Genomic DNA, 17,501 nt, shown 5'->3' with positions numbered 1-17,501 from the left:
AGCTTTGCAGCCAATGCATAATATCTTATAGAATCATAATACCTAATATTTGTAGAGTTAATATTGGAATGTTGCCACATTCATGCATTTCTCAGAGATGTAAGCAACATTCATAGTAAGTAGGCATTTAATATTAATTATAACTTATAGACTACAGTATTGGTAGTGAGATACATGAGATACATTTTGGTATCTTGCTCATTCTAAATTCATGGATGTTCAACTTATTTTCACCTAATGTTATATAAAATAACTACCCCTAGTAAACTGGGCTTTAAATATCTATTACCTATCCTTCCTTCCAAAAATAATCTACTAGTCTTTATTTGTTTTGTGCTTAGTTAGAATTTACTAAAACATGTATAGATTGTGACACTGTGATGTACTTGGTTCCCATATAATGAGTTCATGTTTCTTTGTAAGCAGCAGTGTTTTGACCGGATGGTCTAAGAAAAGACAATTATCTCTACCTGCTTCAGGATTCATTAGACAATCATGATGAAATATGATCTGTGAACTGCTTATCTACTTTTGTACTAAACAGTATTCAAAAATCTAAACCAACATAGACATATGTGTGGAAAAATTACCATGTACATCTTTCTAACATCCTATAAATGATAACCACAAATTTTAGAACAGACTGCTTGTAATAAAGATGGTTTCACTGACCATGGCTAATCTGCTAACCACTCATCCAAGTTGAAACCAGCATGCCAGACAATTTATCTTTGTATAAGTACAAAATGTATGAGTTGCTCTTATTTCAGTTGATTAACTATTTCTTTTAAATGATACATAGGACATGGCTGACTGGAGTTACCAAAGTATTTGATGATAAAAAAAACATTTTAAAATCCCTTGTATCATTAATTGTTGTTCAGTCATTCTCTCAACTTCTACCTTTAATTTTATTTTTGAAGAATTATTTTTAAGAATGTGTTTGTGTCAGTTTTGTAGAGTGTGTATGAACCATTTGATAGGTAAAATATCAGAGTATCAATTTGGACAAAGGACACAGAGTATCATACTGGACAAAGAGCTCTTGGGTCTTTCAAATATTATCTTCTGAATTCAAATCCCACGAAGTCAACTTCATCTCACAAAAATTTGTAAAATAGTATGTCATGAATTGGTGTTAATTCAGATGGCTCTAGTCCTCACCATCAGTTATTGCTCTGTGTCAGATAGATCAATATATGTGGCAAAATCAGTAGAGCAGCAGACAATATACCTTGTGGCATTTGTATCCTTTTATGTTCTGAGTTTGAGTCCTGTTGAAGTTATGAATAACATATTCTGAAGTGAATTGTATAAATACCAGTGGCATGCAAGGAAATCAATGTGTTACTGTGTCCTCCACAAAAGATAGAACCTGACTTTTAGGACCTTATGTTTTTAGTCTCTTTTCCATGCTAGCATGGGTTGGACGGTTCCACTGAGGTCTGGGAAGCCAGGAGGCTGCACCAGGCTCCAGTCTAATCTGGCAGTGTTTCTACAGCTGGATGCCCTTCCTAACGCCAACCACTCCGCAAGTGTAGTGGGTGCTTTGTACGTGCCACCTGCACAGAAACCAGTCAAGGCAGCGCAGGCATTGGCCATGTTCTGATGGTGTTTATTACGTGCCACAGGCACAGGGATCACAACTACAATTTCCATTTGATTTTCATTTTGATGTTTATGTACTTGACTCAATAGGTCTCCTCAAGCACAGCATGTCGCCTTATGATCCGAGGTACTTTTGAATGGGCTGGGGCTGGTTATGCGAAACTGGTGTAGGATACAGCCATGAACTCACTTTATTTGCCGGGTCTTCACAGTCACAGCATATCTCCAGAAGTCTTGGCCTTTCGTCATTGCCTCTGTGAGGCTCAACGTTTGAAGGTCATGCTTCACCACCTCATCCCATGACTTCCTGGGTCTACCTCTACCCCGGATTCCTTCAACTGTTTGGGAGTGGCACTTCTTCACACAACTCTACTCATCCATTCGTAGTACATGACCATACCAGCGCAAACGTTTCTCTTGCATGCTACATCCGATGCTTCTTATGTCCAACATTTCACTCAGGGTACTTACATTATGTCGTGTGTGCACACTGACATTACACATGCAGCGGATCATGCTAGCTTCATTTGTCCTCAGCAGTCATAGATAATAAAGGAAATGTTGAACTGAGTGAGGAAGAGGTAGAGACCATAGCCTTAATAGGGGCTCCAATACTGATGAGAATAAATTATTGCATTTTGACAACTACATGATGAATGTGTTCTGAATAAATGTTGTCTGTAATCTGGTTTCAATACTTTGTTGGAACATTTCATTTACACTGCTGATGCATAAATACCACAATTTAACACTTTTTAAGAACATTTAAATTGTTGATTTTCACCTTGTCATACATTTCATATTTCAGTTCTGATTATATATATATATCGTCATCATCATACATCCACATTTTCATCTTGTCATATGTTGAGGGCAGTTGTTCTTACTATTGCTTTTTAGCAATCTCTAATGACATAATGTACCTCTACTAAAACCAGGATACATATAGTAAATATAAGTATGTGTATGAGTGTACCAATGTATAGGTATGTATATTCATATATCTGTGTTTAAACACATGGTTATTTGTTTTTGAATAACTACATTGGCTGCAGACTTTCTATTTATATGACTTCTTGTTGATGTTTTGTCTTTCAATTTCAGATGGTATTGCTTCAGAATTTTTATGAAACTACTTTAGAAGCTCTAAAAGAAGCCAAAAATGAAAGACTATGGTTCAAAACCAACACCAAGCTTGGTAAACTTTATTTTGACAGAAACGAATATGGTAAATTGAAAGCCATTCTGAAAGAGCTTCATAATTCCTGCCAGGTTGGTACTTGGAAATATCAGTTTTAGTAAATGTATATGGTATAAAAATATTCATTTATACTCGAGGCACAAGGTCTGAAATTTTGGGGGAGAGGGCTAGTTGATTAGATCAACCCCATTACACAACTGGTACTTAATTTATTGACCCTGAAAGGATGAAAGGCAAAATCGACCTTGGCAGAATTTGAACTCAGAATGTAACGACAGACGAAATACTGCTAACATTTCTGCCAGCTTGCCGCCTTATGGCCTAAAACATTGGTTAAATAAGTAATTTGTGTGTGAGAAAGAGAGAGTGTATGTGCATCAACATTGTTTTAATGTTCACTTTTGTATGCTTGTGTAGATCATATGGAGTTCATTGAGGTAGATTTTCTACAGCCAGATGCTCTTTCCTGTTGCCTTCTTTCAGTTTCTGTTTACCAAATCTACTCACAAAACTTTGGTAGGTCCAAGGTTGTAGTAGAAGATAGTGGCCCAAAGTAGCACACAGTGGGACTGAACCTGAAACCATATGTAGATAGAAAGGGCTGCTCCAGCATTCAGCTAATACTCATTTTCAGCTGTGTAGATTAAAGCAGTGTTTAAATGAAGTGTCTTTTGTTGCAATATTTCTTTTGAAATACACTGCTTTTCTTTCAGTTAATTTCAAAAATAATGGAGAATTTTCTAAAATAATTTTGTCATAAAGTCTGTGTTTTGAACATAAATCAACATGAAATTTTGACTGAATGTTTTAATTTAGCACACTTCAAAACAAGGAATTTGTATCATAGAATCACATGCTGTTTCAGACAGGTTGATATTAAAAGAGCCCACAGTCTGATCACAGGATTAATGTTATATTGATGAGTATGTTGTATCGGGTTTTCAACCTTTCAGACCACTGGTCTTTGTAGTTATGATGCACTACCAATGTGTTAATCAATTTCGTATTTTATTATTACTTTACTTTTCATTTTTCAATTCTTTGGAAAGAATCACATATCAGATTGTTGTATATCATAACGTGTTGCAATGGTACCTTATATATCTCTCTCTCACACACACACTCTCTCTCTCTCACACACACACACACTCTCTCTCTCACACACACACACACATTTAAATAGAGTGTGTTATGACCATTATTATTAAAATGCCACATAATATGCTGTTGTCTGTTGAGTTAACATTTATATTTTATTCAATTCCATGAAATGTTAGACTAAAGAAGGTGAAGATGACCTAAAAAAAGGTACACAGCTTCTTGAAATATATGCTTTAGAAATCCAGATGCACACTGTACAAAAGAATGATAAGAAATTAAAGGTAAGCCTATAACGCAACATCTGTGTTCAAAATATTAAATGTTTTCTTAACAAATCACCACAAAAATACAAGAAACATGAAAGGTTGATGCAGGCCACATCATATTGCCTATACTATGAAACAAAAATACTCATGGAAACATTACTGGATATACAGGGAGCACAGTTTGTCACTCCAGTTCCTTCTACTAAATATTCAATCAAAATTTAAGCCTTAGACATATCTAGAACAACACAAAAAATTATAGTAAGATGAAAACTAACTGGTGACCTTGTTTAGTTACTCAGCATGTTAATCTAAGCTGCAATAGTTTTACAGTTTAAACTTGTTATTGATAATAAATATTATAAATTTATCTATATTGTTAAAGTTATCTGTACAAAGAGATTTAAAAAATGTCCATTCCAATCTATCAGTTTCTCTATTAATTCTCTATTTTCTTTAATTTCACAGAGTTTAGGCTGAATTTCACCTTTTTCTTTTTCTTTCCTACTCAGAAACTATATGAACAATCATTGCACATAAAATCTGCTATACCACATCCCTTAATCATGGGAGTGATACGAGGTAAGGTAAACCATTTCACATCCTTTATCTCTGCATCTTCTTCAGCCAATCTAGAGAGTTTTTATACAGTTGTTCATTATGTTTATTTTGACAGTCAATATCTCTGAGCAGTAAATCACCCAGTTTAAATCAATTGCATTATACAAAAATTATTAAACAAGGAAGTTACATGGCTTGGATTAAAGTCCTGTCAAAACTATTCTATCAACAAGATCAACACAAACCAATGCGTGTGTTTGCACATTGGGACTCAAGCTGCAAGAAATGACAGAAAAACACTACCATCTTAAAATAGTTTAATGCAGTCATGTAAACACTATAGCTGAAAGTTCAAAACAGCTAATGGTCACAACTATAATGTGTTTGATCAGAGGTAGCCTTTTGATAAAAAGACAAGTTATGGCCTTGTTTGAACATTTAGTACTATATTGTAGCTAGCTTGTCCAGTTCAAATACAAGAGACTAAATGTTTTGCCCAGATTTTAGAATAAAAACAACATGGCTACAACTAGAAGTTGTTGATTCAGTAGTTAGCTTCAACTACTTCATTACTATAATTGATCTGATCAAGACACTAGTCAATTATCTATAACAATAGTTCAATATGCATTGATATAGACAAAATAGTTACAGCTGTTAGTCACTGGCTTCATTACTAACAATGGTTTAGAATCAGCTATCTAGAATAATAGTTCAATGTGTGTTGAACTACTTGTTAGTGTTTTGTTTCTTTATTAGAATGTGGTGGCAAAATGCACTTGAGGGAAGGAGAATATGAAAAATCACACACAGACTTCTTTGAAGCATTTAAAAATTATGATGAATCTGGTAACCCCAGGTAAGGCTCCTTTTCAGTTTTACACAGCAGTTGGGCCTAGGTAAGTTCCCAATCATTTTAAAGTTATAATACCACTCTGTGTTCATTTCCAACAGTTCCATTTACTTGTATAGTCCTTTTAGAATCTATAGTCCCAGTTAGATTGTTTTACTGATGATGTCCAATAAAACTGAAACATGTCCACAGTTGTCACCTAGTGCCAGATGTCACTGTATTACGCAATGAGTTTTAACCAAGTCATTTACTCGTATCAATTAAGTAGACTATATCCCTACTTCTAAATTAAAGAACATGTATCTTTGGTAGATGTCATTAATAAAAGTACTGCACATTTATTTACTCATATTTCTTTTCACTCTGAGTTCAAATCTTGCTAGGATCAACTTTACTTTACAGCTTTCCTGAGTCCATGAAATAAATGCCAAACTTTAATTCTCCAAAATGTCAGTTGTTATACATCATCATGATTTTAAAGTCCACTTTTCTATGATTGCATGAGTTTGGAACTTATTGAAGCAGTTTTTCTATGACTAGATACCCCTCCTGTCACCAACTCTCATCTGTTTCCAAGCAACATATTTTCTCATGGCCAGACATGATTTTCATGGAAGGCTGGTAACAAACAACACTGCCAGTTGGACAGTGACCCAGATCCACTCAAAAGACTTTGATTGATCCAAGGCTAAGACACTAGCCCAAGGTGCCAATCACACACAAGTAACTTTAACTGCACACTCATGCCTGTGTTACAGACGTTGCATTACTGCAGACTGGGCTTTTAGATTTACTTACACTATACTTTTGCAAGAAGCCTTCATTCATGGCTCCCAAAATCCTCATTTGCCTGTCGAGTTAATAAAATCATCATCATCATCATCATCATCATCATCATCGTTTGAGACAAATTAGTTTACATATATTCCAGTATATATTTTACTGTTTGTTCTGTTTCTAGACGCACTACATGCTTGAAATATCTTGTTTTGGCCAATATGCTGATGAAATCCGGAATTAACCCTTTTGACTCTCAGGAAACTAAACCTTACAAGAATGATTCTGAAATATTAGCTATGACTAATTTAGTTAGGTAAGTTATTTCTGATAATTTGTTTATATGTGTCTGTGATTGATATTGGTATGGTTTTATCTTACATACAGCTAACCTTGAATTATGTTCTTTAGCCCCAAACTAGCCTTAAATCAGCACACCTATGATGAAATGTGCTTTAGATGTGACCATCTCATGTTTTTTTTTTTTATTTCTGACAGGGTGTCAGGTGTAATTTAAGGGAGTTTTAACTGCTATTTCTAGCTTATAAAGTAACTGTTTAGAAGTTCTGTTGTTGATTTAGCCATTGAATGATTATTTACAAATGTAATTTAATATTTTGCATAAAAGATTAAGCTATTTGCTACAGTGGTGTGTGTATATGGGACGTATGTTTATATATATACCATCAATGATATCTTAATGTATGTGTATGTGTTACTCTTCTCCAAGAGCTTTTTCAAATACTTTTGTCCTTTTATCATTTGAAAGATAGTAAGTTAGTCTTTCTACGACTTTCAGGAAACCATTGAGTTGGTTCTTTAACTCTGGTTTTCAGAGTGTTAAGTGATAATGAATACATCAGCTCTTGGATAGAAAATACAAGTTTATCATAGTTAACTTTCACTTTTCCTCTCTCTGACTAGTGAGGAAACTGTTACACTTTGTAACTGGAATCACAAAAATACACCTGTACTAGACTTGAACTCAGAACCAGCAAATTAAGTTGGCAGCAAATATCGTTTCCACTCAACAATTTTGATCTCTTCATGCATTACTGATAGCAGCAATTGTTCCTTTCATCAGTGACTATTGCTATTGACAATGTTAACTTCTCCAAGATCCCTATTAAACAACTTGCTTTTATACCCTGCTATATGACAGAGATGAACTGAGTACTGTAGGTGATATAGTTGACAGAGGTGAACTAGTTAAGGTAGCTGGAGATGAAGTATACCACCTCACCCTCCCCAATTCATCTCTGTAAACACAGCAGTTTGTTTTGTAGGTACCATGGATAGTATAGTTTACAAGGTAGAACTATATCCAAGTTCACCTCTATCTATAAGCAGTGGCTACACTTTGTTTAGCAATTTACAGTACTAATTTTCCTGCAAGAAAACTTATCTCTGATAGCCCAATTTCCTGTCCTAGCAGATATATGTCTCTCAGTTGCTTAGTGCTACAATCACTGATGTTGCCCAATGTTATATGGAAAACATTAACCAGCAAATTGCTTTTACACTTGGTGAAATTATAAACTCCACAGAGGCTTTTTATTAACCAACAGGCATTACCAGATTCCTTTTTTTTTTTTTGAAGTATAAATATTAATTTACTACCTACTAATATTAATTAAGCATTGTTACTTGTTGTATTGAAACTCATTTAATCTTCGTTTTCTTGTGGTGTTTAGTGCTTATCAAAACAATGATATCGATGAATTTGAGAAAATTCTCCAAAGGAACAACAAAAATATCATGGAGGACCCATTTATTCGTGAACATATTGAAGGTAGGTGGCTGTCGATTCATTCATAAAGTACAAAAAAGCTCAAAAGAAATAGCTATAAATATCTGGAAATTATTGTTAATGTTATCAATAAAAGTATTGACATGTTTGCTGGAAATTTAAGTAACAATGCTGTTTTAACTGCTGATATTTTAAATGAAATACAAGTTAGTGTTCCATCAAAGAAACAAAGTAACAGATTGAAAGATAAATATCTTATGATCTTGAACAGTGGTGAATTATTGGTAGAATTCCAAATTTTTTCCTGGTACTAGACTATTTTAACATTGAGGAAACCCTTAAATCATTTAAAAGCCCAAATGAGGCCACAGAATAGTGTTGTAGAAACCTTTCTTGTGTGGTGTAGTCTTAAAACCCTCAAAAATACAACATTGACTGTCTGTTACACAACTATAGAATATCCATCTCTTGATTGTTTTCAATGATATACACATGTATAGAACTGGTTGTCTCAAAACCCTATAATAGAAATAACCCTTACCTGTTGGCCGGCATTGGCCCTTTCAGGAGAGATATTGACAACAAAGATGAAAGAGATAGAAATATTTGATGACAGACCTCCTCTATTATATGGACACCAACAGATATAGACAATTTCATAATGACCTCAGGATGTTGAGCCTCGTGGAGGAGATGACAAAGGACAGAGATGATTTTTTATTTGGTGTGCTTAAGAAAACCCCTCCATCTAAGCAAAAATATGATATGTTGCTTATGTCTATGCCCTTGTATCCAATCTGCGCTCGATGAACCTATCCCCATCTATAACTCATCTTCCCAACACTCACCCCTCCATCACTCTTCTGACTATGGCACTACTCACTCCTGCTATAATTATGAGAGCAGAATTACACATATTTCATCCCATAGTGCTCATCTTCCTAGAGCCACTTCCTTTTTCTCAGTATCACCCATTCCTGTACACTCCTCATTTTGTTAAAGCAGCCCTCCCTTCTCTCCATTAACTGTTTGTCTCTCATCATTTCCATCCTCACGTACTTCTGACTTTGTCCCTGGTGCTGAGCCACCTATTACTTCCCTAATCCACACCTTTTTTCCTTCACTTTCCCCTCCAACAGATATTAATGGTTGGCTTTGCTTCCACCCATATTCACTACTCACTGCATTGCCCTCTATCCAGCTGCTACTTATTTCTCACACTCTTGCGAACTTACTTATCCACTCTTACCATGTCTTTTATATTTCCTTCTCTTCCAACTTGGGCAACCATGTGTCTCCCCTGCAGCAAGATGCCTGTTTCTGTCCTTCTTTCATACTTTAGCATCTTACTGCCTAGCATAAAGCCACCTTCATCAGCACTGCCCTCCCCACTCAGTTGCCCTCCCCACTCAATTGCCCTCCCCACTCAGTTGCCCTCCCCACTCAGTTGCCCTCCCCACTCAGTTGCCCTCCCCACTTGTCTGTGAGTTACTTGGTGACCTCACTAGAGCTAGTGCTACTTAAAAAGCACTCATTAGGCTCTGTAAAGTGGTTGGCATTAGGAAGGAAACCATGCCAAAGCAGACATTGGAGTTTGGTGCAGTCCTCTGACTCACCAACACTTGTTAAAACCATCCAACCCATGCTTGCATGAAAAATGGACATTAAATGATGATGATGTTGTAGGTGTTCTCAACGTACCTGTGCACATTGTGACAGAATATTTGTCAGGATATGAGAATTGACCCCACATAAACCTAACCGGAGGTACCAATATGTAATCCCTTTCTCTATAACTGTGAAACAATCTAAACTGTGCATCAGCTGTTGGTTTATCTTTGTGATTTGGATGATTTGACAAAGTGGGCTCAAGATTGCATAACAAGCTGGCAAGTTTTGATACAAACATGGAATAAAAATTGCTTAAAATTTTTTGTACAAGGTCAGCAATTTTGAGGAGAAAGAGTAAGTATTCATTATCCACAATACTTAGCTGGTACTTTATTTTATTGACCTTGAAAGGGTGAAAGATACAGTTGACCATGACAGTATCTGAACTCAGAATGTTAAGTGTTGGAAGAAATACCACTTAGTATTTTGTCCAATGGCCTAACATTTCTTCCGTTTTACTCTTAATAATAATAATAATCCTTTCTACTATAGGCATAAGGCCTGAAATTTTAGGGGAAGGGTATAGTCAATTACATCAACCCCAAAAGGATGAAAGGCAAAGTCAGTCTCAGCAGATTTTGCACACAGAATATAAAGACAGACATAATGCCAATAAACATTTTGCCTGGCATGCTAATGATTCTGCTACCTCAACTTCTCAAGTGTAAATATGTTGTTTTCCTTTTATGCTACCATAAAATTACATTTGGAAATTCTCATTACAAAATTCTATATTTCTTTCACCACTGTCTTGTAAAAAAAATTGATAGCTTGTGTCAAAATTATAAAGAATATCAAGGGATGATGTCTTATCATTTAACAATTTGTGTAGACTTTACCAGTGTTAGGTTTCAGTTTTGTCAATGTCATTGAAACTAAATTAAACATGTCAGCTTTGTCCTCTAGAACCAATGAACTCCAGTAAAATCAACCATAAACTGTACCAGTTCTACCTTGTACTCCTCTACTGTATGGTCTAGAATGGACATCATACTATATACTTACATATCCCTAGTCACAAATCACTTCTAAATATTCAGTCTGTCAACACTGGAACTACATAGCATGCTGCGTTATTTAAAATATTAAGATGTGTGCATGTGTATATATGTACATGCACTCAGGCATGTATATTTACACACACACACACACACACACATATTTGATATGTATGTATATTCACACACATATATATATGTATACACACACACACGTACATATGCATGTATGCACTTTTATATATACTTTATTGTTTTTGTTTCCAGATTTATTAAGAAATATCCGTACCCAAGTATTGATTAAGCTCATCAAACCATATACTCGGATACACATCCCTTTCATATCAAAGGTGAGCTTAGTGCCTTCATTATCTCCACTAAAATGTTTCCTGGAAATTTTTTTCACTTACAAATTTAAATATTTAGATATTGCCATTATCACCATAGTCATTAACACTCAGTGTTATATATATATTTGAAAGTCTATGAGAATTATTTAATACAGTTTTGAAGTGTAAAAGTGATTTTTTTAAAAAGATTATTTAAAGAACAAAATGTTATGAAATCTGATATCGGGATGTTACTAACCTTTTTTGAGAAGATTTTTTCTGGTGCGAGTGCTTTCATTTAGATACACACACAGATGGAGACATGACTGTGTGCTTAAGAAGCTTGCTTCCCAACCCTGTGATCCTGGGTTCAGTCCTACTTGGACAAGTCTTTTCTGCTATAACTCCTCACAAGACTTGTGAGTGGATTTGTAGACAGAAACTGAAAGAAGCTCATCTGTTTGTATGTGTGCCCATGCCTAGGTATCTCGCAATGGTTGTCAATAAACATCACCATCATATAAAGTTATTCATTTCTAGTCTTCTATGAGGAATATATCTAGCTATGGAAAAATATTACCTTGCTTGGAAACAGGTGAGGGTTGGCTACAGTAAGAGTACTGATATGATATTACACACACACACACACACACACACACACACATGATATATATATATATATCATCATCATCATCATCATCATCGTTTAACGTCCGCTTTCCATGCTAGCATGGGTTGGACGATTTGACTGAGGACTGGTGAACCAGATGGCTACACCAGGCTCCAATCTTATCTGGCAGTTTCTACAGCGGGATGCCCTTCCTAATGCCAACCACTCCAAGAGTGTAGTGGGTGCTTTTACGTGCCACCAGCACGAAGGCCAGTCAGGCGGTACTGGCAACGGCCACGCTCAAGATGGTGTAAATTTTGACATCCTTAAACTGGGTGGTTGATATTCATACCACATAACAAAGCCTCTGTCGCTAGATTTCTCTTATGAGAATTTATTGCACTTTCTTTGCAATTGTGCTGCACTTTAACCCTTTCGTTACCATATTTCTGTTGGGATGCTCTGTGTTTCTTTCAATTAATTTTAAATATAACAAAGAATTTAGTAAAATAACTTAGTTATCATTAAACTAGTGTTAGCAACATAAATTGTGACTAAAGTTTGGTGGAAGTTTCTAGTTCAAAACTTATATGACAACAAGACATTTGTACTCAGAGCCAGAAGTGGTTTCAGGCAGGTTGGTAACGAAAGGGTTAAAAGGAAGAATTTTTAACTCACCAACTTAGCATCATTCAGACAGGATTGCAAAAAGTACTTTCCACCCGAGAGGATTCATAGCTGACATTAGTAACAACATGGTATTACCATATCTATGAGTTATCTAACCTGGAGTAAGTATCCTTTTTACTACAATCTTTTACTTTAAAGACATTAAGCTAACAGCAAAATAAAAAAACAAGGTAGATTAGGCTCAATGTCTTTGATAATATGTCTGCTTTATTATGAATGACCTGGAGATTAAGAAATGACATCAGTTACAACACTTAGGCTTGAACCAATGAGAGTGCTGCAATGTGGTCATGTGATCAGTACACGTCTACAGTTAACTCTCATTTCACATCCTACTGTTTTAAATAAATGAGAAGGCATATTGTATAATGTGGCCCTAAATACACTGTCTGTTAAAAAGAGGGTATGGGCATGGATGGACAACCTCTGACTATAAATCTGCTAGAGGAAGAAAGAACTGAGAGAAAAAAACAACAACAACAACAACAAAAAAGTACAATATGAGGGAAATGACTGTACCATCCTGTGTCACTTAAAAAAGATTTGTGATTGTAATAGGGAAATTAATAAGGACTAATTAACATTGCAATACATGAGGAAATTGGAATTGAGATCAAACAAGAAGAGATGGAAAAGTAGAAGAGGAACAAATGGATGCTGATCTAGGCAGGATTAGGTCAGCAAATTATTGGAGGCAAAACAGCTTGAAACAACATTTAACATCAGTGATTCTCAACCTTTTTAATATGCAGGCCAGATAAAGGGCCTGGATTTTTTTAAGGGGCCGTACTGCAAAAAGGAAAACACAAGTCAATTAAAGAAAAATTTATTACATAGAGGGAAGACAGTCAAGGGCCACACGTGACCCTGGGAGCTGCTGTTCAAGGCCACTGTTTTAGATGTGTGTATGAATGTATCTGTGCATGGATCCATGTTTGAGCTATGTTTACATATATGAATATGTGTGGTGTTTTAGTTGGTTAATATATATATATATATATATATATATATACCGGAATAAGCACATAAATGTGAAACAACGTGGAAAAAAGAGTACTCAAATACCAGAGGTAGAGTAATATGCTTTATTTAAAAGCAGCAGAAATATAACAAAAGCTGTTACTCAGAGTTTCATGTTCCCTTTCGTTAGACAGTTTTGTTAAAATGGAACAGAAATGACGATATAACCAAAACTATTTTTGATTATATCGTCATTTCTGTTCCATTTTAACAAAACTGTCCGACGAACAGGAACGTGAAACTCTGAGTAACAGCTTTTGTTAGATTTCTACTGCTTTTAAATAAAGTATATATATATATATATATATATACACACACATATACAAAGTTACCTCTACCAGCCTCTCATATTATCACTACCATTTAATTTCCATTTGCCGTGCTGACATGTGTTGGATAGTTTGACAGGTGCTGGTGAGTCAGAGGACTGTGCCAGGTTCTACTTTCTGTTTTGCAATGGTTTCTATTGCTGGATGCCCTTCATCACACCAACCACTTTACATAATGTACTGGGTGGTTTTTATGTGGCACCAGCATAGTATGGTCATCAAGTAACTTGTAAGACAAAAGTTCACTTGGTCAAGGGGTCTCGTCTTGTAAGTTACTTGACAACCTCATTAGTGGTGGTGTAACAAAAAAAAAAACCCACACTGTACACTGAGCCATAACAATCATGCCAAAGTAGACATTGGAGCTTGACATAGTACCTTTGACTCATCAAATTCTGTCAAACTGTCCAATCCATGCCAACGTGGGAGATATATATATATATATATATATATATATATATATATATGTATATGTATATATATATCATCATCATCATCATCATCATCATCATCGTTTAACGTCTGCTTTCCATGCTAGCATGGGTTGGACGATTTGACTGAGGACTGGTGAAACCGGATGGCAACACCAGGCTCCAGTCTGATTTAGCAGAGTTTCTACAGCTGGATGCCCTTCCTAACGCCAACCACTCAGAGAGTGTAGTGGGTGCTTTTACGTGTCACCCGCACGAAAACGGCCACGCTCAAAGTGGTGTCTTTTATGTGCCAACCGCACAAGCCAGTCCAGGGGCACTGGCAACGATCTCACTCGAAAATCCTACGGGAGCCAGTCAGGCGGTAATGGCAACGGCCACGCTCAAAATGGTGCATCTCATGTGCCACCCGCACAAGAGCCAGTCCAGGGGCACTGGCAACGATCTTACTTGGCTTGCCGGGTCTTCTCACGCACAGCACATTTCCAAAGGTCTCGGTCAGTAGTCATCGCCTCGGTGAGGCCCAATGTACGAAGGTCTTGCCTCACCACCTCAGCCCAGGTCTTCCTGGGCCTACCTCTTCCACGGGTTCCCTCAACTGTTAGGGTGTGGCACTTTTTCACGCAGCTATCCTCATCCATTCTCACCACATGTCCATACCAGCGCAATCGTCTCTCTTGCACACCACAACTGATGCTTCTAATGTTCAGCTTTTCTCTCAAGATACTTACACTCTGACGGGTATTCACATTGACATTACACATCCAACGGAGCATACTGGCTTCATTCCTTGCGAGCCTACGTATGTCCTCAGCAGTTACAGCCCATGTTTCACTGCCATGTAGCATGGCTGTTCGTACGCATGCGTCATACAGTCTGCCTTTTACTCTGAGTGAGAGTCCCTTTGTCGCCAGCAGGGGTAAGAGCTCTCTAAACTTTGCCCAGGCTATTCTTATTCTAGCAGCTACACTTTCAGCGCACCCACCCCCACTACTAACTTGGTCGCCCAGATAGCGGAAGCTATCGACTACCTCTAGTTTTTCACCCTGGAATGAGATAGAAGTTGTTTCCTGTTTGTTTACAGTCTTTATTGCACCTGAACATCTGCCACAAACAAAAATCTAACTTCCTAGTTAACCTGCCTTTGATGTTGCTGCACCTCTTATGTGTCCATAGCTTGCACCGGGTACATCTTATAGAGTTACTACCTACTCCTTTTCTACATACTGAGCAGGGCCATCTACCTGAAGGGGTTTGTGTCTTATCTACCTTCCTACTTATTAGGATTTTGGTTTTAGCTAGGTTGACTCTAAGGCCCTTCAATTCTAGACCTTGCTTCCACACCTGAAACTTCTCCTCTAGTTCTGATAGTGACTCCGCAATTAGGGCAAGGTCATCAGCATAGAGGAGCTCCCAGGGGCAACCTGTCTTGAACTCCTCTGTGATTGCCTGGAGGACTATGATAAATAAGAGGGGGCTGAGGACGGAACCTTGGTGGACCCCTACCTCTACCCGGAATTCATTGCTGTACTCATTTCCAACCCTCACCTTACTGGCAGCATCTCTGTACATGGCTCGCACAGCTCTCACTAACCATTCTTCTATCCCAAGTTTCCTCATTGACCACCAGATTAGGGATCGGGGGACGCTGTCAAAGGCTTTCTCCATGTCAACGAAAGCCAGGTACAGTGGTTTATCCTTAGCTAGGTATTTCTCCTGCAACTGTCTCACTAGAAATAAGGCATCAGTAGTGTTTTTACCTGGCACGAACCCAAACTGCATCTCATCTAAATTGATTCGCTCCCTAATTAGTTGGGCTATGACCCTCTCTGTAACTTTCATAACCTGATCTAACAGCTTGATGCCTCTGTAATTATTTGTGTCTAAAGCGTCACCTTTACCTTTGTAGCAGTTGACTATGATGCTGCTACACCAGTCATTGGGTATGACTCCTTCGTGTATCACCTGGTTCGTAATACGGGTGACTAGGCTATAGCCAACACTGCCAGATATTTTGAGCATCTCTGCAGTGATTCCTGATGGGCCGGGGGCTTTCCCGGTCTTCATACTCTTAATTGCTTTATCTACCCTGGTACTATCAACTCGGATAGCTGGTCCCTCTATTGGGTCGACATACGGCAGGCTCTCTTCCTCCCATTCATTCTCTTTATTAAGCAATCTATCGTAGTGGCATCTCCAGACCTCTTTCTTTGCATCCTCATTTAGTGCATGCGTACCATCATCCATGCGAACACATTTCTCTCCTACAACATCACTATTCTCTCTCCTACACTGTCTTGCAACACGAAATACCTTGAGTCTTTGGTCCTCACGGCGCAGAACATTGGCCAATCTTTTCTTATCTGCTTCCCCTCTGGCTAAATAAACCTGTCGCCTAGCCTCCCTTCTGGCACAGTGGTACAATTCCCTGCTACCACCATTCTTCCAGTCCTTCCAAGCCTGTTTCTTTTGTCTAATAGCCCTGTCTACCTCCTTGTTCCACCACCACGTTACTCTGGGTCGGGAGGGGACCTTACACCACCCACAAATCTGGCCGGTGGCTTTCAACAGGTTGTCCCGCAGAAATCTCCAATTGTCTTCCACGTTGTATGATGCTATATCCCCTTCTATTTCGTTAAATGCTTCAAGTAACTTGTCTCTAAGTCTCTGTCCATTTGCAGGGTCTTTAAGCTTCCACACCCTTCTCCCCTGCAAGCCGGTCTAATTCTGGGCACCCATTTTGCCTTGATCCCAAAGTCGCTAACTACTAATCTATGTTGTGGGGTACATTCTTCGCCAGGGTAGGTTTTGGCATTTATAAGCCGCCCTCTTTCCCTATTTCTGGCGAGGATGTCGATTTGGCTAGAGTGTCTGCCGGAGCGGTAGGTGACTAGGTGACTGGCAGGTTTTCTAAAGGGTGACTGGCAGGTATACATATATATATATATGTATATAGAGTGAGAGAGAGAGAGAGTGTGTCAATTCGATGAACAAACAATTCAAAAAACAAATGTAAGGACATGCACAAGAATTAGTTTGACAATGGTGATATATATATCATCATCATCATCATCATCGTTTAACGTCCGCTTTCCATGCTAGCATGGGTGGGACGATTTGACTGAGGACTGGTGAAACCGGATGGCAACATCAATCTCCAATCTGATTTTGCAGAGTTTCTACAGCTGGATTCCCTTCCTAACGCCAACCACTCAGAGAGTGTAGTGGGTGCTTTTACGTGTCACCCGCACGAAGGCCAGTCAGGCGGTACTGGCAACGGCCACGCTCAAAATGGTGTATTTTATG

General features: G+C 37.7%; 1 protein-coding gene across 1 annotated transcript in view; it reads left to right on the top strand.

Moving 5' to 3' along the window:
• LOC106872704 (COP9 signalosome complex subunit 2) overlaps nt 1-17,501 on the top strand; it is an 80,439-nt gene that overhangs the window by 32,526 nt on the left and 30,412 nt on the right. Inside the window, exons 5-11 of the mRNA XM_052970193.2 lie at nt 2,713-2,880; nt 4,087-4,191; nt 4,689-4,758; nt 5,497-5,596; nt 6,552-6,683; nt 8,062-8,159; nt 11,054-11,136. Coding sequence (XP_052826153.1) covers nt 2,713-2,880; nt 4,087-4,191; nt 4,689-4,758; nt 5,497-5,596; nt 6,552-6,683; nt 8,062-8,159; nt 11,054-11,136 — 756 coding nt within the window. The remainder of the gene's footprint in view (nt 1-2,712; nt 2,881-4,086; nt 4,192-4,688; nt 4,759-5,496; nt 5,597-6,551; nt 6,684-8,061; nt 8,160-11,053; nt 11,137-17,501) is intronic.

The sequence above is a fragment of the Octopus bimaculoides genome, chromosome 8, assembly GCF_046866305.1.
Source record: "Octopus bimaculoides isolate indiv1 chromosome 8, ASM4686630v1, whole genome shotgun sequence".
In the NCBI taxonomy this organism is placed as follows: Eukaryota; Metazoa; Mollusca; class Cephalopoda; order Octopoda; family Octopodidae; genus Octopus; species Octopus bimaculoides.
This window is presented reverse-complemented; position numbering and strand designations above follow the sequence as displayed.